This window comes from Apus apus, chromosome 9 (assembly GCF_020740795.1).
Source record: "Apus apus isolate bApuApu2 chromosome 9, bApuApu2.pri.cur, whole genome shotgun sequence".
Taxonomy (NCBI): domain Eukaryota; kingdom Metazoa; phylum Chordata; class Aves; order Apodiformes; family Apodidae; genus Apus; species Apus apus.
In genome coordinates, this window is record NC_067290.1 from 13,482,217 (window position 1) to 13,506,890 (window position 24,674).

The 24,674-nt window shown below is 40.4% G+C and overlaps 2 protein-coding genes and 4 non-coding genes across 17 annotated transcripts in view; 5 read left to right on the forward strand and 1 right to left on the reverse strand.

Annotated features, from left to right (window-relative positions):
• PBRM1 (polybromo 1) overlaps positions 1-16,463 on the reverse strand; it is a 57,606-nt gene extending 41,143 nt beyond the window's left edge. For 2 of the 12 annotated variants that reach the window (XM_051627202.1, XM_051627196.1), the window contains exons 1-12: positions 16,447-16,463; positions 13,031-13,153; positions 11,803-11,955; positions 10,965-11,062; positions 10,241-10,388; positions 8,020-8,163; positions 7,176-7,292; positions 6,562-6,630; positions 5,688-5,786; positions 4,476-4,561; positions 1,862-1,960; positions 329-420 (exon numbers count right to left, since the gene is read on the reverse strand). In XM_051627202.1, the coding sequence (XP_051483162.1) occupies positions 329-420; positions 1,862-1,960; positions 4,476-4,561; positions 5,688-5,786; positions 6,562-6,630; positions 7,176-7,292; positions 8,020-8,163; positions 10,241-10,388; positions 10,965-11,062; positions 11,803-11,955; positions 13,031-13,069 (1,144 nt within the window). In that variant the 5' untranslated portion in view covers positions 13,070-13,153; positions 16,447-16,463. Of the gene's footprint in view, positions 1-328; positions 421-1,861; positions 1,961-4,475; positions 4,562-5,687; positions 5,787-6,561; positions 6,631-7,175; positions 7,293-8,019; positions 8,164-10,240; positions 10,389-10,964; positions 11,063-11,802; positions 11,959-13,030; positions 13,154-15,258; positions 15,332-15,778; positions 15,863-16,446 lie in introns of those variants that run through there. The other 10 variants (XM_051627201.1, XM_051627194.1, XM_051627195.1 and 7 more) reach the window with 8 other exon arrangements.
• On the forward strand, positions 15,965-24,639 carry GNL3 (G protein nucleolar 3). The gene is made up of 15 exons (XM_051627217.1): positions 15,965-16,034; positions 16,280-16,338; positions 16,751-16,888; positions 17,488-17,592; positions 17,767-17,850; positions 18,343-18,478; positions 19,357-19,460; positions 20,304-20,448; positions 20,803-20,890; positions 21,216-21,399; positions 22,048-22,190; positions 22,849-22,985; positions 23,509-23,714; positions 24,012-24,093; positions 24,181-24,639. The coding sequence occupies exons 1-15, from the start codon at positions 16,022-16,024 to the stop codon at positions 24,267-24,269; spliced, it is 1,713 nt and encodes a 570-aa protein (XP_051483177.1). The 5' UTR covers positions 15,965-16,021; the 3' UTR covers positions 24,270-24,639.
• Positions 18,520-18,592, forward strand: LOC127388485 (small nucleolar RNA SNORD19). Its single transcript, XR_007890387.1, has one exon. It is a non-coding gene; the product is annotated as a small nucleolar RNA SNORD19 (small nucleolar RNA).
• LOC127388487 (small nucleolar RNA SNORD19) lies at positions 20,628-20,701 on the forward strand. The gene has a single exon (XR_007890389.1). It is a non-coding gene; the product is annotated as a small nucleolar RNA SNORD19 (small nucleolar RNA).
• Positions 21,064-21,138, forward strand: LOC127388488 (small nucleolar RNA SNORD69). The gene has a single exon (XR_007890390.1). It is a non-coding gene; the product is annotated as a small nucleolar RNA SNORD69 (small nucleolar RNA).
• Positions 21,701-21,776, forward strand: LOC127388486 (small nucleolar RNA SNORD19). The gene has a single exon (XR_007890388.1). It is a non-coding gene; the product is annotated as a small nucleolar RNA SNORD19 (small nucleolar RNA).
• Positions 24,640-24,674: the final 35 nt, after the last annotated feature.

Consider the following 24,674-nt stretch of genomic DNA (forward strand, 5'->3'; position numbering starts at 1 on the left):
TGATGTCTTCTCCAGTGTCTCTTCTTCTGTTTCATATTAGAATAAACATAACAAGCACCAGTTTCCTAAAGCTTGGCTAAGTATACAAGGAAACACACACTAAATTCAAAACATACAAGCAAGTTTGGCCCAACTTATCTTACCTGCTATACATTTATAAACTCAGAGGAAACAGGGATTGGATTTAACAGAATTACATGCTGAGTTTGAAACACTGCAATGAGTTTGAAATAAAGATATTAGAATGTAACATGAGCTCTACAATTTTGTTTATTCCAAACATTTTAGTTAAAGAAAACAAATACAGAAACTGAATTTCAGTTCCTACCAGCCAAAGCTGCATCCTCATCACTTTCTGATCCATATTGCAATGCCATGGTTATTGCTGATAAACGATCCCCTTGGGCTGATCTTTTGTTACTATAAAAGAGAAAAATAAAAGTAAAAAAAAAAGCAATTTTTTTAAAAAAGGGAATTATCTTGTTAACCATTAACAGTCACCAAGAGTGAGTAAGTAACAAGTGAAGCTCTTGACAGTTGCCTACATTATCAGGAATACACACATGACAGTGCAAGAAAAATTAACAAGAGTTTAAAAACCCACGTCTGCCTCTATTTTAAGACATGGTCCTTCAAACTGAAAAACTGGACACACAACCAGAAAGCTAGAGCTCAAGCTAGCCATGTTCTGTCCTGTTTTGAATACCTGGATATTTCAATTATTGGGGGAGAAGAGGGTCAATAACAAGTCCTTTCCAATTAATAACTTTGTTATTTGATCAAGTTTTATAGGGATTTGTCTACTTGAAGGCATTCAGCACACTGTAAGCCTTATAAGCTATCTCCTCCCATATCCCATCCCCACATTAGGCATTCTAAGCACACGGAGTCCCTATATATGAAGCAACTTCCTCTGCTTTCTAGGTGGATTAAATCAGCATCCACACTGTGGTCTCACTAAGAGACTTCTTCAGCATCCCTCTCTTCCCGCCTTTTGTCCCAAAGCTGGGGCACAGCATTTCATACCTATGCTGCAGGCTAGGCCTGACAATCTCTGCTTTTTAACTAGGTCAGGTCTTTAGGCACCTCCAGCAATGCACTCAGCTTTGCCCTGTGGGAGCAAAATGAAGACTGGGAAAAACCAGATGGGTTGCTTAAAATGACACCAACTCTGTATAAAATGCTCAATCCCCTGAAGACCTTTGCAGCTGCTGTCTTAAACCATGGCTGCGGAGTACACACACTGGGAACTAGCCACGAGTACTATTTTCAAACAGTAACCCAAAGACTGTAGACCCGAGACCCCTACTAGTACCAAAATTCTCAACTGATGACTGAAAGAACAAACCAGAAAGTCTCCAGTAGTCCAGCCTTCTCAGTGAGTTTGCCATAAATGAATCCCAAATGCAATACTTCCTTTATACAGGCTCCACTGGTTTCCACCATCCACCTCCTAATTGTTTAGTCCTACTTATTCTTTTTAGTCTCCAAATACCACTTTTCTAGGTTTACAACAGATTTTCATGGGTTTTTGCACCTGCTTTATCTTGCAATGAAGCTTAACATGTTGTTCTTCAGAACATTTCTAAAGAAATAATTGCATACAGAGTATTTCATGACAGGTGTTTTGAAATGTTAAATATAAAATCAAACATGGAAGAGTAATTATGGCCAAGTAATTTATTAAATTATACTTAATAGATATTTGACTGAAATACATTTGAATCTCAAAAGTATTTGAATCAATATTAAAGAGAACTCTCAACTAAAAAAAACCACAACAAAATCCAAACCAACCCAAATTTTAGTCTATCCATATGATGAGGACCCAGCTTTTCTTCCAAGTGCACACTTTACTTACCGATAGTATTTATTAGAAGAATTTCTCTCATCACCAACACTGCCTTTACCCTGTGAGGAAGGACCTGTCAGCTTGGAAGCAGTCAAATTTGATGGAGTCCTTAAGGCAGAAGAGACAAGCCAAGGAAAGGGGAAAAAAAGAGGCCCACCTTAGACCCAAGAAGAGACGCAGCACAGATAAAGCTTTTTACAGAATCGCTTTGATAGATCAGCCAAAAGGTTCAGAAACAGATATAAAATGTTTTAAAGCTAAAAGTAAAGTAATACTAAGATACATTTAGTGCCCCAACATTAATATTGATTTTGTTTATACAGTCAGAGGAAGGTAACATTTAGATTGAGGGTTAATAGCTATACACACAGCTCAGCCTACAATAGCAGTGCAAGCACTCAGCAGAATGCTTCTTGGCATCCAGATAAAGCTGATCATACAGATCCAATCATGTTTCATCAATAATTAACAAAATCACTGTTCAGTGCATGTTGTCAAGCAATTTTATTTTGTCACTTTAGTTAAGGGAGGACAGCTAAATCCACCAAGAAAGAGCAATTTAGTATGGCAAAGGATACAATTAATTGTGCAATAGAAAAGCATGGGTTTTGACACAGAGGCAGTTTGTCTGCAGACCTTAGGTTAGTAGTGTTATGATTAATTAGAGGCTGATCCATCAATGACAAAGAAAACTACATGAAAATTCAGAAGAAAAAGATAGTAAATTAACTTTAGGTGAACTTCTGGGGGTATTTTACCAAAATCAGCAATAGGTAAAGGAGATCCCCCTTTGAGACAATTATGCAGTTAGGAATTTAAATAAAAAATAATTATTCTGTGATGCAGATTCAGCAGAAAGAAACAAATAAAGTATAATGGTTCAATTAAAAAAGCAACCAGTGAAATGTAGAACAGTGAGAGACAGGTTTGGTTTTCATATTTCATTATATTATTGTAGCCTGCTTCAGGAATTGTAACTTTCTCATATTTTTTTCCAAGTCAGAGTAAAAAAGAAGGGAGATGTCAATTATGCTGACATTCAGATTACTTGAGGATTTGCACATCTATTGAGAACAAAATACATAAGAGAACATATAGAAAAAGGTAACTGAGAAGTGGAAACAGGTTGGCAGTGCAAGAGAGGAATTCAGCTAACAAATACCAGTGTGATTTATCTGTCATCCCTTCTTATGCAAACAGTTTTATTTTGAGGAAAAACAGTTAAGCCTCAAAACTAAACATGACACACATGTGACATCCTGAGCTTCACCAATGGCCAACAAATAAAATCACAATTTAAATAGAAAACCTCTATGCCAATATGTAATTCTAGTTACTGCAAAGGAGACATATACATACATTCAGTGCCTGTAGAATCAGGGTCTTCTGGCACTACACATACTTTTTGAGAAGGAAAATTATTAAACTGTGTCAGCATTTCTGGTTTGATATTTTTATATGCTCCAATGATGATTTACCTGAACACAGGAAACGTACTAACACTGAACAAATAAAAAACCACTATATAGGTTGAACATCTCAAAGCACCAAGTAGTAAAAACCAACCAAGTAACTTCCAGTTCTTTCACTTACAACAATCCTAGGCAATACTTTTAATACTGACACCATCTACACATTTTTCAGACAGTAAAACAAATCTAAACTGCCTTTCAGTAAAGTAAGACAGTGCTAGTGGTTTCAGTTGTACCATGCAAACCTTTGAAGGAAATGACAACAGTTCTTTTTCAGCATCAAACATCAGTAAACAGTTCCAATACATGAAAAGAGTCCACCTTGTAAAGAGTTTGCCAACTCCTTGAATGACTTGCAAAACATTGTTGTATTTTCTTTTGCTAAATGACATGGCTCATTCCAGTAAATAATATCTAAACCTACTTCTCAGTGTCACTCATAAGCAAAGATTTTATAGAAGAAATCTAAATGCATTTCAGCTAAGAAATATCTAAAATTACTGCATCACTTCTCTGTACACTGTGCATTTTCACAAGAAGAAAATGCTGTTTCTTAAATAAAATCATTCCATGAAACAAAGAGAGGCAGTTAACAGTGTTTTAAACCTGCCTGCTCAAGACCAAATCTATGCTTCACCGAGTAGTAAGTCCAGATCTTCAGCATCCTGTGTCTCTTTTCACAGCTAGAAATTGGTTTTCAAACAAAAGCATATATAAAGTGGACTTCCCCTAAGTATGTTTTGTCTGAGTTCTTGTCCTATGTTTCTGTTCCTGCCTAATTAACTGTGAGCTCTTACATCTCAGCTCCTAACAAGGTTCAAGAATATCCAGCATTTTTCATAAAGCACAAGAAAGCACCTCATTCCTCACTACTCTGTTTCTGTTACTGACTTATAAACTCTGTGGTGGCAGTTGGCTATAGCTTAAGGTATAAAAGATCCACTAATAATGTTTTTCGTAAAAAAGTACATCACAGAAATATTTCACCACAGAAGTATTTCAACAAAAAGTTTCCTTCAAAACTACTTTTAAAACAACAATAAACTAAGTTTTCAAGCAATTATTTCCCACTATATTCTCCATGGCAAAATTAGGGAAATGTGTACACAGATTTTTATACGAGACTGTAAAAATAACTCTATTTGCAGTACCTGATTCGGAGACTTGACTTGGCCAACTCACTGTGTTCAATTTCAGCCTTTTTCATATTAAATATTTTTTTAATCGCATTTGCATCCTGTCAATTAAAAGAATTGTTTTGTTTAATGTTGAAAGTGAAGAAGGTTACAGTCAGGTATATCCATCTATCTAAAACTCTGTAACAAAAATTAAGTGGTTTTTACCCTTAAATATAAAACAATTTAACATGAGAAATGAAGCATTGAATAGTCTGCCGGAAATACATGCACAGTGGCCTGTAATAGCTGAACAGAATGGCTTAGTAGCTTTGACTTCATTTTCTGTCATACCCTTTAAAAAAAATAATAAATCTACAATTTGCAAATATAGATGAATGCTACTTCCAACTAAAAAGGCACATGAGCTTCTGTGCCTTTGCCATCAAAAAGTTACTACTATTACTGAGCTTTATAATGCTTGCTGTCTCTCATTCTAGCTGATACTCAGAGTAACAGTTCACAAAATAGAGATTACAAGTTTTGAGTGAGGCTACAAGTGTCAGTAATATTGCTAGGAACTGAAACCACAATCCAAACACAAGTGCAATCAGCAAAGTCCAAGAACTACTGACACAGTAACATTATACACATAGAAGTCTCTCACAACAAAGCCCTTAAAAACCAAGCACATGAAGGAGCACTTTACCACTGAAATTCTCTTATTTCCAGACTGCAAGGAAATAGCAATGTGATAATTTGTACAGAAAATGCTGGTGATCTAAGTACAAAAAAGATAAGAAGTGCAATTTTGTCACAAAAATGTGGCTAAAAAGAAGAGCATCTTCAAAACTACATAAAAAGCTTATGATGAAAACCATGACCAGTTCCTGCAATCTGGAAAGAGGTAACAGCCAACTACTACCTCTATCCCTTGAACTTATAGATTCAGACATTTTAACTTGAATCACTAGTACAGGAATCTCCCACTCCTCCAAAGAAGCCATGTAACTCATAACCCAAGATAAAATTTAATTGGAAAAAATCATATTACACAAGGAAAAAAATTTACATACATACCAATTATACTGTAAGTGATATAAAAGAAATGCCACTAACAGTTGTTTTTTTTAAATGCAAACAGACTCTTTAGGACCTTATGGTAAAGATTAATTTATGGATAAATCAGCACAGAAAGTAGTAAAGAAAATCTGAGCTCAGCTCAAATGATAAACAACTGAAACTAACCTTGAACACTTGTGATCCAGGCTCATTGTAGGTTTTGGCATTCTTTGCCAGAAGATCTATATCCTTGGCCATTGCATGAATGCTTTTATATGTTCCATTCTGTATGACAAAAAAGACAACTGGTTAAAGTGGAAACCTTCAGATAAAATGAAAACTAAGTCAACAGTGTAAAGGAAAGGGAATTAACATAGAATAAAAGGAGCATTTACAGAAAAACAGGAACATATTTATAAAAAGAGCAAAAGTATCTGGAAGACATAATAAAAAAATAAAGTATCAAATACAAGGTCTAAGTCCCTATAACCTTATGAATGCTAATGGAAAGACTTGAGAAAATACTTAATACATTAGATTATCCTAATTTTGAAAGGTTCTGACAAAACGTTATTTTACCTTTATTCTCTAGTTCAATTGTCTTTGTGCTATCCCTCACTATTATACAAAATGCTACAATCACAGAACAATATTTCAAATTACTGGAGAAGTAAGATGAAAAACGCATCAGTACAAAACACCTATTTATAGCACTAGAACAAAAGTAGGTGATGATAATGTACAACCAAGCTTCAATACTTGAATGTTTTACACCAGCAGTACTTGCCAAGGAACTGCTTTAAACCATTAAACACCAAGAAACTCTAGATATTCAGGCTCAGTGCCAGCACAATAGTTTATGATGCTTCATCTTCAACACAGCTACTTCTGCAGCATTATTACAGGACAGAACATTAAATCAGCACAGCATTCAGATTTTTAAACAGCAGGGGAAAATACACTGCCTTTTCCACCACCATAAACTTCAGCTTCTAACAATTTAGATTGCCTACTGCTAAATAAGTCTGTACTCTGACACATTCATATGGTCATACTGTACCTGGATCCTTTGGGCAATAGTTTTAAGATCTATGGGCTCCTTTATTATTGCATAATAATCTGGATATTGCTGGAAAACAAAAATAATTTATATATTACTATAAATACTCACAAAACTATTAGATGAATTGCAGATAAGAACAGTTCAAGCTTCATAAACACAGCACTAGGCTGCAATTTGGGCAAGCCAGATCATAAGACAGTCACAAGGAATTATAACTCATCAATACACTAACATACAAGAACAGTTCCGTCTGAACACCAAATATGTGGTGATGGTCTTTCAGAGTATTTGTTTTGTTAAGCTTCTTACACCACACCCTGAAACAGAATTGTGAAATCAAATACATTTTAAAATATTAAAAACTTTTCAACAAAAAAATCCCAATTAACTAAATTGGCAGGAAAGGGCAAACCCCAGTCTGCAATGAAGGGCTGGGAACAAGAGGGTAGGAACAAAGAAGGGAGGAAAACTCTAAAAACAGCTGGAGTTTGCCACTGATGGGACAGCAACAAAGAACTGCATCCTGTGTGCCCATCATAGTGTATCACATCAGTTATAAAAATATCCAGGTTTCCAACTTAAAAGACAATCAATATTATTAAAATACCCACCACTTTTGAAGGAAGTTTCTGAAACAGTTCACTTATGAGGCGTCCTGACGGGTTTGTGGCAACAACTACAGCTTCAAGAAGCTGTTCAAGAATTTCTTTCAGGTAACCTGGAGATGACTAACACAAGAAATGAAATCACAAGAAGTTTTAACAGCAGCCACAGTGGAGTGCTTCAAGTTGCACTGAAATACTTGAATGTACTTTTCAAAGACACTAAAAAGTCAGCCGTAAAACACAGATGCTACTTTTGAAAACAACACAGTTTATGCATTTAGGGAAAACACATGAGAAAACTTTAATTTCACATCTACACTGCACACTGCCAGACATACACTAAATATTCTTAGAACAGACTTGGTTGCCAACATTAATGAAAACATGCAACCCAGGATCACAAAAAACAGACAAGCCCTAACTTTGTATCATTGTATCTGGCTTATAGAACACTCCAGGAACAGCTGCACTAACTGAATGGGACACATGCTGGAAAACAATGTTGTGAGACGCCAAGCTTGCCTGAATCAAACCTCAGTGCTGTACCAAGTGCACATCCTACTAGTTTCCACTAAACCAGAACCACATTTTATCTGTATTGGAAAACCTCATCACATTTTTTTTGCTAGGCAAAAGTGAAAGACACATAAGTGCTGACAAGTTATTAATGAATTGTAGCAAGATGCTGTGCCTTGTATATAAACTTGGATAAGAAATACCTTTTGGGGCATCATTTATCTATTAAAAGATGTTATGCTTTTTCACACATGGAAGCCAATCTTCCTCTCACAATCAGATGACATACACAGCCACAGCTTCCTTCAACTGCAGCTGTCATGCCCACACTTACTAATTCAGAATTTGTGCCTTGATTGTCATGTCCTTCCTCATCTTCGTCTTCCTCCTCAGCATCACCTTTTTGAACAAATTCATTTTTTGTGCGCAAATACAACTCCCATAATTTGCAGGCAGCTTTATATTCAGGAGAGTCAGGCTGCAAAAACAAATCAAACATCCTAATAAAAATTCAGATCATCACCTGAAAGGAAATTTATAAATTATTAGTTGAAAGGCATTAAATGTATTAAACAAATAATAGAAACCTGGGAAATTTCCCATTCAGTTGTTTTTCATCAGAGGTGTTAAGAATTGCAATGAGTACTAGAAAATATAACCTCTATCACTCCAAAGTATTTAAGTCTTTCAGAAAACTGAGCAATAAAATTACCTGAGTTGAGGCTTGGACAAGCCTATTAGATGAATACGGAAAAATAATTCTGTTGCAGCGTAACACTCCTGATATTTAAAATAGTCTAAATATCACTATGCCAGAAATGTGATTTAAGTCACTGCTGTCATTGTGTGGCACTTGAAAATTAAATTAAACAGAAGAAGAATGTCAATAAATCTTAGGTATTTTTCTTTGATTTCCTCTGCCACTTAACTCTATTTCAGGTATTCCTGCAGATATGTCACCTTGTTACTGCTGTTTGTGCTCTTCTTACTTCAGTCTCTCAACCTCTGACAGCTTGTAATACAAATGAGAAACCAACGGGAGAACTATTCCTAAGCTCACCTTATTAGGCTTAGATATTCTCAAGACATTAACCCAGATGTTAATTATGAGTAACAGAGTTAAAGGATATTCTGCTCCACTGGTCTGTTTCCTTCTGTATGAACGCAAGATGCTCAAATGTGTAAGACTTGAACCAAAACAGTAAAAAAACAAAACTCCATTCTAATCTAGCATTGCCAATAAAGCACCTGCTGCAATAAAGACCCAATGAATCAGCCATCCCTGTTTCATCTGCATCACTGGAACTGCCCGGGTAAGGTAAAAGATGAAAAGGAAGAGGTTGTGTTTGTGTGCCATAGCTCCAGCTCACAAATCCCTGTTTCTCTGGAAATGTCAACATTCCTTCATTCTAGAAGAGACAGCTACCTATTTCTACTCTACATGCAGGATTTTACAATATATAGGCATAACTCTGAGTCCACTGTTTGGTAAAGGCAGCACATATTCTGTAAAACTCTCATCATTCTTTCCTGCCATCAAGTCCTTTTCTCTCATGTAGAAACCACAAAAAAGCCAACATTAATGGGGAGGGCCTTGCAAAGCTTCAGGAGTGAATGATGAATTGGAATGATGAAATGATGAATTTGGAAATCTTTGTACCTTTTCTACTGTAATCAGAACGTGCAAATGCATTCATCCATAAATCTGATTGTTTTGCAAACAGCTACACACACAAGCAAACACACACAAAATAAACACTGCTTTTCGGAATGTCACCTGGTTACAGTGGTTGGGTTATTCAGAAAGCAGCCCTCTGGATCATTTCCAAAGTCAAAGATACATGAAAGGTAATATTAGCAGTTTTAAACTTGCTGAATCATCTTAGTCTCTACATACAATTCCATTGTTCTATGTATTTAACAGTCTTCCATTAAACAAGATTAACCCAATTTCTTCCCACTTCTTTATGGCAACTGCAGTAAAAACCATTAACATCTAAAATAAAACACACATCCAGTTTGGGGGAATGGACTCGGGGGTTGCACCCTTGATTAAACACACTGTCATATACAATCTATCATCACTGACTATGACAATCCATGTGCCTTTTTGCCTTTTTTTCATTTTATTAAGTGACCAGTGGAAGAGAAAGATCCAATACTCCTACAGTATGCTTGCTGGTTTTTATAAATTCTTCCTTTTAGGAAAAAAATACTTTTCTATTTCAAAAGGTTACACAGAATGTATTGTAAAATGGGAAGGCTTTGACAGAAGAGTATTTTTCTCCATTCGCATCTCTGTTTTTCCTTTCTGTCTCTTTGAGAAAACTACATGAAGATCATCCCCACATTTTACAGTTTTCCACAGAAGAATTGTTATAGTAGGACACCTTACAAAGATACAGTCAACCTTACAGAAATTTATGCAAATAACTGCAGTGTCTGCTGTTCTCTTACTACTAGTAAAGGCTGAAAACTGAAAAGGTTTTGGCCAAACTAAGGAAGGATTTGAACATATCTCTACCACTTTTACAGCTAATTTGAACCTTCCTCACCTTATAGTAAGCCTTTGCGTTGTTGAAGAGAAGCTGAAAATCAGCAGTCAGCACATTCACATCATCATATTCCTCCATCTTCAGCTTTTGCTGGATTTTCATTAAATCAATTGGCTGAGAAACCACTTCATAATAATCTGGCTGATTTCTGTTGCAATGACAAAAATAGCATTGTATTCCCAGCAGTAAAACCAAAACTACAACACTCAAGTTTGTACATGTCTGTGACTAAAAAAAAAAAACAAAGAAATTTTCAATACCATTTTGTTACAGCCAAAAGATCTGGGCAGTGGACTATCAGTAGTAGCCTTACTTTATTACATATTCTGTTATCATTCTCAATTTTCTGAATTTAAGAATAAATTCAGTCTCTTACTTTATCTACTGCATTTTCAAGGGCTGCTTCTATTAATCTTCCCATTTGCCCTTAGTATTACATTCCACCACTTATGTGGAATATTCTGTAGTCAAAGGCACAGGTGTTTTAGGCAGGTGTCACAAGAAATGTTTTAAATTACTTCAATGTATTCTCTTTTTGACTGAAAAAGGGCACCAATGTTAGCACATCCCATTGAAAAATTACATCAAATACAAACACTGGTGTGAAACTATGACAAATTTAGCTTTGATTCTTCACAGTTATTAATGCTGAAGAATTCTTCAATATCCACGTATTCTCTGATTAAATCTCAGGTTCCAGGCTTAACCAGAACCACGGTCTTACCTTCGCTTTGGTGCCCTAATGAAAAGCTCACAAAGGAGCCTGCCCTGTTCATCTTTGTAATCTCTGATGGTGTTGTAAAGCTCATGGCATACAGCAATCTAAAATGCAAGCACAAAAGAGTCGTGAAAAAGAAGGAAATTTTAAGGAGGTAACAAATCAAAGTCTGCTTACAATGAATGGGAAAGACAAGCTGCCAATCCACAGCGTGCCCTAAGGCAGAAGTATTAAGAAACTGGAGTATCTCACACATCAGTACCATAGCTGATAAATACACCAGGTACTGCAGAATTTTAATTTCTTTTTTGAACACAGGGAGCTTTTTTTCAGTGCTAATTCTATGTAAAATACTCAAAATGGAAATTAATTCAGTACAATTCTCTCCAAGTTATAGATATCTAGAACAACGACAGGGGTTCTTCTGCCCTGCAATTATTTAAAATTAGACTGCTAACTCAAGAGGCATAACAGAGACATTGTGCACTTCAGCAATCACCGCCTGTGCCGTTCCCCACTTCTCTCTGCATTTGCTATTCAGGCACCACTCTCAACTTCTGCACATTATGATTTCAGCTCCTTCTCCAACATCCTTCCATCTGCTAAAATCATCAGCAAAAAAGAAAAGCAGCAAAAGGAAAATGGAAAGGAAAAGGTGAAACTGGGGAGACAAGAACAAGCCAAAGCTGAACAAGATCCTAAACAAAGCTTAGCCAAGGCAGCCACAGATTCAGGGCTGCTGCATATGTGCTACATATGATCATCCATTTTACAATCCAGCACTTCTTAGACAGGGGTACAGTGTCCTCAAGAAAAAAAAAGCTGTGCATAACAAAGTACTAACAGGATCTACAGTTGGGAGATTGGAAAGTCTCCTCCTCTTTCTGCTTGGGCCTGGTACATTCGTGGAGTGGTGGCTGTCATCAAAGTCTCCTCCACTGACGCTGCTGGACGGAGAGGTAGCTCTTCGCCTCTTGGAACCCATGGAATCCAACTTCTTCTATAATGAAGAGAAATGTTCTTAAACTCGTGACACTGCATCCAAACTGTCTGGTGAGAGCTAACCATAAAGCTAGCAATGCTTAGGATGCATCCCATACATTTGTTACATACTTCACTCCGTTAAGCCATACATCTAAACACCAGCTTTTTAAAAATGGGCAAGAGTAAAGGGAAACTAAAATGGCCCGACAGTTTTACAGCCATCAACAGCAGCCATGTGAGGCAGCCTAGGGCTCACAGTGCTGAAGGCAAATCAAGCAGCTCTTACTCAATATGCTCTTAAACTCTCTACATTTTGATACCTCATCCCATGCATGACAACTAAACAAGAGCTACTGTTTCAAAGGAAAAAGCTGTACAAAGACATTAATTCAGTTCTGGTGTCAAGGCATGTCCTTCCATGTCATTATTAGAAAAAAAAACCAAAACCAAACAACCAAAACACCAAACAAAACAAGCAAATAAACAAACAAAACCCAAAAATACCCCACAAACCAAAACCACACAAAGGAAACAAATTACAAATAAAAATTCAAATGGCTACTTGAATACCTTGTCTTAGATTCAAGCCAAAAAAGTTTGGACCATGGCATGACCTACCACTACTACTTCCTGTGTAGGATGAACGGCTCAATCATCAAGAAGCAGAAAAAGCTACCTCCTTTTTTGGCCATAGTGACAAAAGAATAACCACCGTCCAAGAGCTATGGTGATTTACAGAACAAGTTGTTGGCTCTTTCCCAACTGCCAGCGACAGCATCAGAAAAGTATCTTTATTTGTATCTGTCTCAAAGGCTGAGGACAGAATAGATTAATCTACCCCAGCCTACACCTATTTTTCAACCAAATCAAGGAATTTCTTCCAGGAAGCATTCCGCTGATTCACAGGCTGTGGCAGCACAACATAATCATGTTTGAGCATTTATGTTAAGAGACAGAATTAATTTCAAGCACACAAACGAGATTAATAAGGCAAGAATAATTAACATTTAGGATAAAGAAAAGCAAAAGCCTAAGGGAGAGGAATGGAGAGAATGATGCACATGCAATCAATAATTTTCCAGATTTACCAGAGTACAACCAGCACCTCGAAAAGCCAGTCTCCTCATATTGTCTGATGGCCAAGTACAGATACTGGGAGAAGGTAACACTCTAAGAGTAGCAAACCAGCAATGGTGTTAGTACAGCCAAAACTGGAAGAAAAAGGAAAGAGAGAGAGAGAAGAAAATTGAGACTAGATAGATAATTAAGAAATAAAGTCAAAGAATAAATTGAATAATTACAGTGACAGAGGAAAAAAAGCAAGAAACAGAAGGTAGCTTTTTTTTAGCCTAGCAGAAACTCTACAAAGTAATTTTGTACACAGAATGCTAGACATTTCTGTCGTTTTTACAGTGAAAATACATTTCTCTAATGTTCCTGCATACATATTACAGATTTCACAGCCACTTGCTGGAGAATGATTCATCAAGCAGAGCTGAGAGTAAACACAAGTAATATCTGACCTGAGAGTAAAAAACAGAAACCAGTAAAACTTACAGAATGTGAAGCAGTACAGTTCTTGTAACAATAAGAAAATATTTTTAAGGTCAAGAAACATTTAATAGAGTCTCTAGTGATGATGTACCTCCATCAATCCTCAGAGAGGATTTTTACTCTCGTACGCAAGCAACATTAAGGAACTAGCCATAAATGTTCGCTAAATAATATACCTATTGCAATTTCTAAGCAGTCCCAAAATCTGATTTATTTTTCAGCAATCCCACGTGAAATGTACATAACCACTTAACGGCAAAACAATTGCTTCCATTTTGTTCATACAACTACTGCCTTCAATCAAACCACAGAGAGATTGTTTTCCTGTTTAGTATTCTGGACATTTTCATAACATGCACATATAGGAAACTCTTTGCTTTATTAGCAGGCAATTAATATCAGGAATGAACGACCAGACTGTCGCTTTTGGCACTGCCTCCAACTTTTATCTGAGAGCTACAGTGTCAAATAGCCAACAACAGGCACGTGCTGATGTGGGGGCTGCTAGAAAACACAAGTTCTTGGCTGTGAAAGAAATGCAGGAGGGACTATTGGAATCAACAGCTGTGGTTCATCCAGGAACCCAGAAGTATCCTCAGTCCAGTCCCATGCTGAAATAAAAGATCTGGGGAGCCCCCAGTCAGCACCTGCCTGCAAAATGCATATAGGCTTCTCCATGTCTGTGATTCGAGGCACGAGTGCTGTGGCTCTCAGCCACACTCAGACCCCTGTGTACTCTTGTACCATTAAGACACCTGGTCATTCCGTGCAGCCTCCGAAACCATTCTCCTCCTCTAGTAACCAAGGAAGGTGCAAAACATGTATCAGTCTGAACAACACCATGAACAGTCAGAGACAGAACTGCTTGGGCAAAATTCCTACCAAATGTCAGGCTCCAGAACACAAAATTTTCTCTAGACCTCCATGCTCATAAACACAGATAATCTGCTTCTGCACAGAAATTTATTTCATTTTGCTTAAGAACACATCTCCTAGGCTTCCTCCTGCCATGTACCTGCTGGCTCACCAGTGTCTCAAGAGTCGCACCAAGAACCTTCCCCGCTACAAACAAGCCATCTCCTCTGCAACCCGAGCTTGATCATCTTCTTAATAATTGCTCACACTGCCCATAAAAATGTCACATAACCGTAGACATCTCTGTAATAAATGCTTTGGCCATCACTAACATATGTGTATACTAATATCCACCCAACGGGTGGAAGACCGTCTCTCCAGCAAGCTGTACTGAACTGATCACTACAAGCATTACCCAGCCTAACCTCAGTAAACCAACAGTTTTTACATGCAGTGAAGATAACACAGAGAAAACAAGCCAATGAGGTTCTAGCACACATTTCATTTTCTGCCTCCAAGTAGCAAAAAAGCGAAAAGCCGACAGATACCACAGGAAGTATTTTGTCGTTATCAGGGTCTCCCACGTTCCAACAGAAATACTCGCTAGATCATGGTAAATTTAGCACAGGGAACCAGGGAGGGAAACACAGCCAGAATTCCCCCCGATTACCGATTACACTGAAACCAGCTACAGGGCAGAAGGGGGCTGGCAGCAACCGACGAGACAGAAGGACAAAGTTGGTGAAGAAGGGAGAGGCACAAGCACATCGATCGTCTTACCGACACGGGGACGAGAAGCAAAGAGCCAAAACCGGGAATTTCCCCAAACCGCCCCCGAGCCCGCACCCGCCTGGCGCCCAGCCCGGCGCAGGAGGTGTTATTGTTGGCCGGGGGAGACAAAGAACACCTTTTCGGGCACCAGGCCCGCCTGTGCCCTCACGCTCTGACAGGACGATGTTCCCTCCGCACAGCGGGCAGGGCAGGCTCCGGTTCCGGGGCTCTGGCTCCCGAGGCCCCCAGGGCGGCCGGGCTGCCGGCCCCGCGCCTCGGCCCCCCGCGACACCGCTGTCACCGCCGCGCGCGGGCCGGGGCCGGGACGGGCCGGGGGGAACGGGTGGGAACGGCAGGACAGGCCGGGGAGGACGGGGGGAAGGCCGGGGGGGGGGGGGGGGGGGGGGGGGCAGCCACACCGAGGGGGGCCGCGGCAGGGCGGCCCGGGCCCAGGGCCAGAACCGCTGCGGGAGGCGCGGAGAGGGGCGCCGGAGGTGACAGGAGGAGGCGGCGGGGCTCGGCGCCCCCGGGCCGAACGGCTGCGCGGCCGAGCGGCGCTGCCTCCCCGCGGCGGCCACACAAAGGGAGGCGGCGGCCTCCAGGCTCCGGCCCGCCGCCCCGCCTGCGCGACCCCGGGGCCGCGCCGCGCCGCTCACCCGGCCGGCTCCGCTCCGCCTCCCGCCGCCGCGCTCGCTCCGCCGCCCGCCCCGCCGCCGCCGCCGCCGCCGCCCGCCCCGCCGCCGAGCCCGCCGCTGCCGCAACGCCCGCCCGGCCGCCAAGCGCGCCGAGCCCTCGCGACACCTCCGGCGGGGAAGGGCCGGTTCGCTTTACGGCAGCGCCCGCCGGCGGGAGGAGGAGGCGCGCGCGGCCTCGCACGTGGGGCCGGGCCCGGCGGCGCCATGAGGCGGCCCAGTGAGCGGGGGGGCCGGGGCAGCGGGCACCGGGGGACCGGGGACCGGGGCTGGGGCGGGGGGAGCGGGCACCGGGGTCGGGGCGGGGGGACCGGGGCCGGGGCGGGGGGAGCGGCGGCGGGGCGGGGGGATTGGACACCGCGGGCCGGACCCCGGGGCTGGAGGGGCGGCGGGGGTGGCATCCCGGGCGCTCCCCGGGCGGGTGGGCCTGGCGGCGGCGGCGCTGACGGGCGCGGTGCCTTGCAGAGCTGAGGAAAGCCAGCAAGAGGCTGACCTGCCACAAGCGGTACAAGATCCAGAAGAAGGTGAGTCCCCGCCAGCTCACTGAGCCAACGCTCTGGCTAAAGTTGACGCTAAAAGCATTTAAGAATAGATATGACGTACAGACATGTACAGAAACGCGTCGTACTTACACGTGTACGCAGCGAGGCTGTTGTTCTACTGGATGTTCAGGAGTCTGAACCGCAGGGAGGAATTTGCTTCCCAGATGCCTTTGGCCGAAGGATCATGCAGAAAAGATTGTAGGTTTTTTACATCGTTACATTTTGCATGATTTTGGGCTGGAACGTTCAAGTGTGGCTTTAAGATGGGATATTGTGCAATCAAAACGCTTCGTTCTGAAGTCAGAAATGGACCATTTTGTACCCTGTGAATACAAGGGATGCATCCCTCTCTTTTTGCCTTAGACTGAGAGAATATTCTTATTCCTGTCTCCAGATCAGGGAACATCACCGAAAAGTCAGGAAGGAGGCCAAAAAACGTGGACACAAAAAGCCCAAGAAAGATCCTGGTGTTCCCAGTGCTGCACCATTTAAGGAAGAGCTCCTACGAGAAGCAGAGCAAAGAAAGCAGAGGGTAAGATACAGTTTGAGTTGAAGAACTGAGACCACTCCTGTCTTCCAGGAAGCTGTGTGTGCACGTGTGCACACCCAGAGGTGCAGTCATGGTAGATGAGAAATGGTCATATTTCCAGCATTTTACAGTGTGTAACAATTTGCTCTTCTATTTTTAACCTTCATTTCATCACTGTGACTCCAGTGTCATTTCTAATGTGGTCAGAATTGCCTCTGATGTTCAGAAACATAGATGTCTTATTAGGATGTTAAAATTTAGGTCTTGTCATTATATAATTGTACAGAAAATAAGGATCTGCTGTCTGCAGCGTGGAGCAATGTGACATGAGGGCAGCATCCTTAGTATCCTGTTGTGTTGCTGCACAGCTGTTATTTAGGGTCTAGCAAAGGATTTCTTGCCTCTTGTTTTGAGACAATTGAAGGGAACAATATTCTTTTCAGGGTAGGATGGGGAAAAAGTTCCCAGTGTCACTTGGACAGACATGACTTGTGAGCTATTGCAGGAACTTTGGTCAGAAATAAGTAAATGAGGAGAAAGGACAGTCTTTCTTACCACCTGAAGATGTCTTTTATCTGCCTTGGGTTTTTGTTTGCAATCAGCTTGAAGAACTAAAACAAAAGCAGAAGCTCAACAGACAGAAAGAACAAGAAAAGAGGAGGAAGCTTGAAGCTAAAAAGAAAATCGAGGAAAAGGCAGAGGGAAAGGTGAGCATCTGCTATGATTTTGATTCTTTTAATCTTATAGAAGCAATAAAAGTCATCCTGAAACTACATTTTCCATTTGTTACGTGTTAAATTTTGGTGCTCTATGTGCAAACAATTACAATTGACCGATTCTCAGTTAAATAATTCCCTGTCATGTTTTTTTTTTGCATTCAGGAATCCTCTGGCAAATCTAAAGCAAAGACGAAGAAACCGCTGGATAAAAATTCAAAGGAATCCTTTTGCAGGGAGCTTAACAAGGTGAGATGCTTTAACTGCATCATTTGATGTGAGTCAGCAACGACACCACTTGTTATTTTCCTTTTCTGCATTATTTTGCAGCAGCTAGACAGTATAAAGGTTGCTTGTGATAAACTTCCACACTTGAAGTAAGGGCTTTTATGACTGAAACTGTGAGGCTTTCAGTCTTGTCTCATTTGAGCTACAGAGACATGCAGCACTTTTAGGCATTAGACTTGTTGAGCCAGTGTCAGTACATACTGAGTGATCAGAGAGCTCTTGTAGTAATAAGGTTCTAGTGTCTAAGGATTTCTTGCCTTTGGAGGAGAAAGATGAAAATTGCTTCAGCTTTCTGGTTTGTCATTCAGGAGAAAGGAGCTCAAACAAAAACAGTCTTGCGAAACCTCACCAATCATTCTGTGAAATTCAACATTAACTCTTGTAAGCCACAGCTATTCCAGAGGAGTCATCTGTCAAATTGTCTTCTTTCTTTCCTCCCTTTTTCTAACCTAGGTGATTGAGGCCTCAGATGTGCTTCTAGAGGTTTTAGATGCAAGAGATCCAATGGGCTGCCGGTGTCCTCAGCTGGAGCAAGCTGTGACTTGCTCTGGAGGAGACAAAAAGCTGCTGTTGGTTCTGAACAAAATTGGTAAGAAGCAGAGGTTCTCTTGAAGTGTTACTTGGTTCTGTGAGCTATGAAGAAGATTTTAAAGGAATCTGAGATTCCATTGAAGACATAAGATCCAACTCTGAGCTCACTGCCCTACTGAAGGGGTCACCTTTCCTCCTTTTAGTCTAGTTTGCTAAGAAAACACCACAGACACGTAAATGCACAGTAGCCCCTTTCTTTTGCACTAACTTCTGAGGGCACTGACCAGTGTGAGCCAAATTTGATGGAAGTTAAAGATGTTACACTTTTTAGCATTTTTACGAATGTAGGTGAGTAGGGACTGGTCACAGTGCTGGTCCCCACTGAGGCACTGCTGAGTTAAAGATCAGAAAATCAGTGGAATAGTTGTATTTGAAATTGGGCTTTAGGAACTGTTTACTCTCTTCTGTTGCTGTGTGAAAGAATGCACAGAAAAACAGGAAAAACCAGCTAAGAAGGCTGGAAATTACTAAGTTAGCAGCAGCAAAAAAGACAAATACCAAGAGAAGCAGCAAAGGGAACTCTGTATTAGAGTACCCTTTGCAGGGGTGATGGGATAATCCTCCAGAGAACATCACTCTGTACCATACAAAGTCTCTTAGTAAGACCCCAGCAATAAAAACCTGATAACAGGGGCCAAAAATGTAATTGTGGAATGTTCTGCTTGGGGCAGAACCTAAAGACTAAAACTTGCAACGCTGGGTGCCTTTGGGGAACATACCCAGTGCTGTACTAGAGTTTTCAGCCAGTAATTATTTGTTATTAAGATGCGTACCAAGTGGGCAAAATACAGCCTGGTTCCTGATTATACATTACATTTCCTTCACACAATTAAAGATTCACAGGAGTAAGAAGACTCTGCTCTTTTTTTTTTGCAGATTTAGTGCCAAAGGAGAACTTGGAGAAATGGTTGAATTACTTGAAGAAGGAGTTTCCAACGGTTGCTTTTAAGTCAGCAACACTGATGAAGGACAAGACCATGGTAGGAGTGCTGCAGGCTGGCTCATGACTAAGCAATCACACAGGTTGAAATACGTTGAAACACAAGAACTCTTGTTCTTTAAAATGCCTTTTTATCGTGTTTGATTATATTGCTGTGACTGATGCATAAGCCTTTGCACTTCAACAAAGCTTTGTGGTACAGTGGAGGAGTCCTTGCTGTTGAAATACATGTTGTTACTTATGCCCTGGATGCAAGGGGAGGAAGATAAGGAATTTTTAATCTTCTACACAGGATGATTGCACCAGTGACATCTCAGTTATAAGTAAAGTGGTGCAGGCTGTACTACTGTGTTCATCCTGACTGTGGCCATCAGTAAAGGTAGCACCTTTCATGGACACACTCCCTGTGTCCTAGTGTCAACTCCTTGAAGATAGTAGTTGGAGTCATGTGTGTATTGATACATAATGTTTCACGTATTTTAACCCTGATAACAGCATAGCAAAATGGGCAGAAACTAACTCAGAGAGTAGGTTTTGAGCTCCTTCAAAAAATTTAATTCTTGAGTGAATCTGCAGATTTAAGGATTCTACCATCTGAATGTAGATGATTTTATGGTTGCACAACAAATCTGCAACACAGCCTGAAATCATAAGCCCTGTAAGTTCACATTCTTTTTCTCTTAGCAGTTGATGGCTATCTTTTTCACAGTCACTTAACTGTTAGCCAATTTCTTATTAAACTAATTCCTTCTGTTCAGAAGAGCACAGTAGCATCACCTGATAGAGGACAGGAGTTGAAAACATTACAGTAGCTAAATTAAGCACACACATATCTTCCTGCATAGCTCTTGACCATGCTTTTTTTTGCCTTTGAATCCTATAGCAGCAACAGCAGCAGAAGTTCGCAAAGAGACGTGCACATGTTGATTTAGCAATAACCACTGAACGATTCGGAAGCAAATGCCTTTTGAAACTACTTCAAGAGTATGGCAAGACTCAAAACAAACCCATTCAGGTCGGGGTAGTAGGTAAGCATTTGGAGAGGGCAAGTTTCCTCATCCTCCCATGAATCTTTGGTATCCTGTATTATAAATTGGGTAAAACAACTAGTACATGACTGGCCAATGGGCTTTCCAGTCATTGGTCCTATTTTAAGAGTCACTATTGTAGTACTGCAGTTAACAGTTCTCTCTGTTGCACTCAGTGTGAGAAATGAGGATACAGACTTTGTCTTACTTCTGTAGTGAAGACTTCAGATCCAACTCTGATCTCACACTTAAGATGTCTTCTACCAAAAACATCTGGAAGAAACCTATTTTCATCAGTGTTACATAGGTTTAATTTCTTAGTTAACTTAAAAGGATTTCTGTGATTTTCTTCAGGTTTCCCTAATGTGGGAAAGAGCAGCATAATCAACAGCCTTAAAGGAGTTCGTGCTTGCAATGTTGGCCTGGCCAGGGGAGTTACCAAGTAAGCAGAGTCTGATAAAAGCTGTTGATGTTTGTTGTTGTGTTCTGATTGTTTGTTATTTGTGGTTTCCAACCACTAAGGGCAAAGTATGCTACCCTGTGCATTTTTAAATACACATTTCAGTTTGCCAGGATGAAAAGTACTGATGTGAGGTGCATTTTAGATTCCTCTCCTACACAAAGCGTATGATGAAACACTGAAACTGACTCTGTGTGAAGTGCATTCAATCCAATACTGAGCTTTGTGTCTTCTGTCCCTCACCACTACCAGTACTTTGCTAGTTGATTTAGCCTCATCTACTCACAGTGCATTTCTCTCTGAATAGGTCCATGCAGATTGTGCACCTTGATAAACAGACAAAGATGTTAGACAGTCCAAGCATAATTGCAACTCCTTCCAATAGTGCCTTGACTCTGGCCCTGAGAAGTATCATAGACACTGAAAAATCAGGGTCAGCAGATGTGCTTGAAGGAGTAGATGCCATTCTGAATCACTGCAGTAAACAGCAGGTGAGCTCCATCTTTTCCTGCATTTCTCACTGTATTTGACTTCTCTGTAGGTTCCTTAGGCCAATAAACAAAGTTCAGTTCACTTCAAGTAGTTCTGGTAACTTTGGCACTGCTTTCCCCATACCGTACAGAGTGGCAAGCTTCGGCTACTGTATCCAGCACTGAGTGTGATCTTTCATCCTTACAAATGCAAGGGAGAAACATCATGCCAGGATCCTGGAAGCCAGAGTGTGTCTTCCCAGTAACTTTTCTGATTTTTAAAAAACCCTGCTTTTAAGATCTCATCACAGTATCACAGAGTGAAAAATGAGGATATTCTGATTGCTTCCTATTATTACAGTGAAGACCTCAGATCCAACTCTGATTTCACTCTAGTTTCAAGCAGATTATCCTAAGACTGATTCCCTTTCAGTTCTGTGATAACTGTTTTTGTAAAACCAGTGTGCTGTCTCTATACACCCACTAGTATGGGTGAGCAGCAGATTAAATTTGTTGATGCAGGAGGCATTTTGCTTTGTAATGCTTACTCCCACATGCAAGAGAAGAACAGCTCTGCACATGTTCATTCTCGCTGTAACCCAATTTGTTTGTTTATTCCTAAAACTAAGAAGTGGGTATCTCTGAATGTACCATTTTCTTTTGCACTAGGTAATGATGCATTATAGTATCCCAGATTTCAGGAACACTGAGGAGTGCTTAACTTTACTTGCTCAGAAAAGGGGTATGCTGAAAAAGGGAGGTGTTCCTGATGTAGAGAATATAGCTAAATTACTACTTTGTGACTGGACAGGGTACGTATGCTGTCAATTTTGCTTTACGCTTCTCACCTTTTTCACATTGTTAATCCAGCACAGCAGACGCTCTGAGTCCTGAGAAGTATTTAGAGAGACTGATGTCTCCCTGCCCCCACCCTCACATTTTAATAAAGTGAGCTCAATTGGCTAATGGATTTAGAGAGTGGCATCCGTGGGTAATTTTCTGAAGTGAAGGATACATGGAAAGAGTGAAAGCACATTATTCCCTAACCAGTTTGCTGACTTCTGCTATAAATGTATTAGGGGGATTTGCCTTCCTCACAAATGCTGAGTCCCTTTAGTCCCTTCTACAGACAGGAAAGGGTAAGGCAAATTTTCTGTGGAAATTTATAGTGGTTGCTATATTCTGAAGGTGTAACTCAGCTGGTTTTACAGTTTATGATTTTACAGGCAGATGATGTGTGACACAGTGTGCTGTTTCTTTTTTCTCTCAGGAGTGGGTTATCCACTTAATACTGTTACTTACAACTTCAGAGTCAAATTGATATAGCTATTTAACTGCTGTTTAACAGATTATAATAAATGAGTAGTTAGGTTGAGTTTGAAGGGTATGTGCTCTGGGTTTTATTTTTAAATACAGTGATTTAACTGTTACCTTTGCTTGGATTTTAATGCCAGTATATTATTTTCCCAGAGCTAAAGTAAGCTACCACTCACAACCTCCAGGATCTCAGAAATTGCCACCGTATCTTACAGAAGACAAAATAGCTGAAATGCAGGAATGCTTTAATTTAAAGAACATAGAAGAAGAAAACAAAAACACTGTTCAAGGTAGGTCTGTTGCTGCAATGCACTGCATTGCATAAGAGTGGCACTAGTATTTTTAATTGGAGACTTTGAATGGAAGTCCTCCTGGGGTTTATGTGATATCTTTGCCAAGATGCAGTGAATATGAACCTTTTAAGAAAGAAATGGATTCTGATACAAGAGAACAGTGTGCTGTCTTAAATTATCCCTGCAGTAGTTTCTGCTCATCTGACCTAACCCTCCTCAACAGGAAATAGGGGAAAAGAATGTTGAAGAGCACATAAACATTGGCTCATTAGACCAACAATACATTTTACTCAGTACAATCTGTACTAAAATCTAAGTCTTTCAGCTGTCAGTCTTCTGTAGATGAATCAAGGGAAGTGGTTATCAGAGAACTATCCTTTGTTCTATCTGCTTAGGTGGGAGTTACTGTGGAAGGGAGGGGACAGGACTCTAGTCCTCTAGCTGTGACCTAAAATGGCTGTCCTCTCAGGTGTAGGTATTACATCTGGTGCTGTCTTAACAGACATTTCCTGTATTGCAGCTTTAAAATTCCCCAGTCCAGCAAGCAGCATCATTTTCCAGTCAGCTGGTATGACAAATGGGATAATAGAGGAAAATAAAGTGATAGAGGATGCATCAGAGTGGGAAAACATGGAAACAAGCATGGAGGGGGAAGAAGAAGAGGAAGAGGATTTCACAGAAAGTGATGATACAGATGATACAGAAGAAGAAAAGAACATCAAAGAGGTAAAATAGGTTTCATTAGGCTGCTTCTGTCTGTTTAGATGCTGACAGCAATATGCAGTCAGTATCCTGCTGTAAACAGAATGCGTAGGCACTGTAGAGCCACCAAGAGTAATCAAAAATACTTTCTCCTGGAGATAAGGGTTGGGCTTTTTGCTTCATTAAGGAAACAACAGTGTTTTAAGTCAGTTCCAAGGCAGCGTGTTCCTGACCAACTATGCAAGCTATCATCAGTCTCTGCTAGGTGTCATTTGCATAGGAGATGTCTGAATAAACACTTCTGCCTTCTCTGACTTGTAGGAAAGCAAAGCTCAGGTCACCAGGAAAGCAAAACTTGGAAAACAACAAACAAGCTCTGCAAATCCAGAAGAGCAGCCAGCAGGTATGTATCAAAATCCCTGGCTGGAAGGATAGTCTGTAGCACTTCAACACTTGCATTGGTTTCACTAACATAATTTTCTTACTTCAGAAGGTGAACATTCCAATTCACTACCACCCAGCTTGGATAAGACAGCAGATGAAGATGATGCCTATGATTTTAATACAGACTATGTGTAATGAATTGTGTGTGAAGACACTGGAGACTCACTATGGACTTTCACAAGTTACAAAGATTTATGTGGTGGCAGAAGTTGGAGGAATGCTGCACACCAGAGCTGCTGCAAAGATTCAGTTATTGCTGTGTTAAATAATGTACATAAATAGTGTATCTCCCTTGATTGTTCCAGATTTTATAGAAGTCTAGGAAACCAACTGTATTCAGCTTTAAGGCATTAAAAAAGCCTATTTAAAAAAATTCCTAAGTACTGGGTTAATCACTTTGTCTTGTAAAAGGTGTTTCAAAAGGATAAACCCTTTACTTTAAAAACAATGGTAAATGTTTAATTCTAGTTGTGTTAGAGCAATTAAATTTCAATGGAAATTTTCATCCTCCAGAACTTCTTCCCAAAGGATCAGAGACTA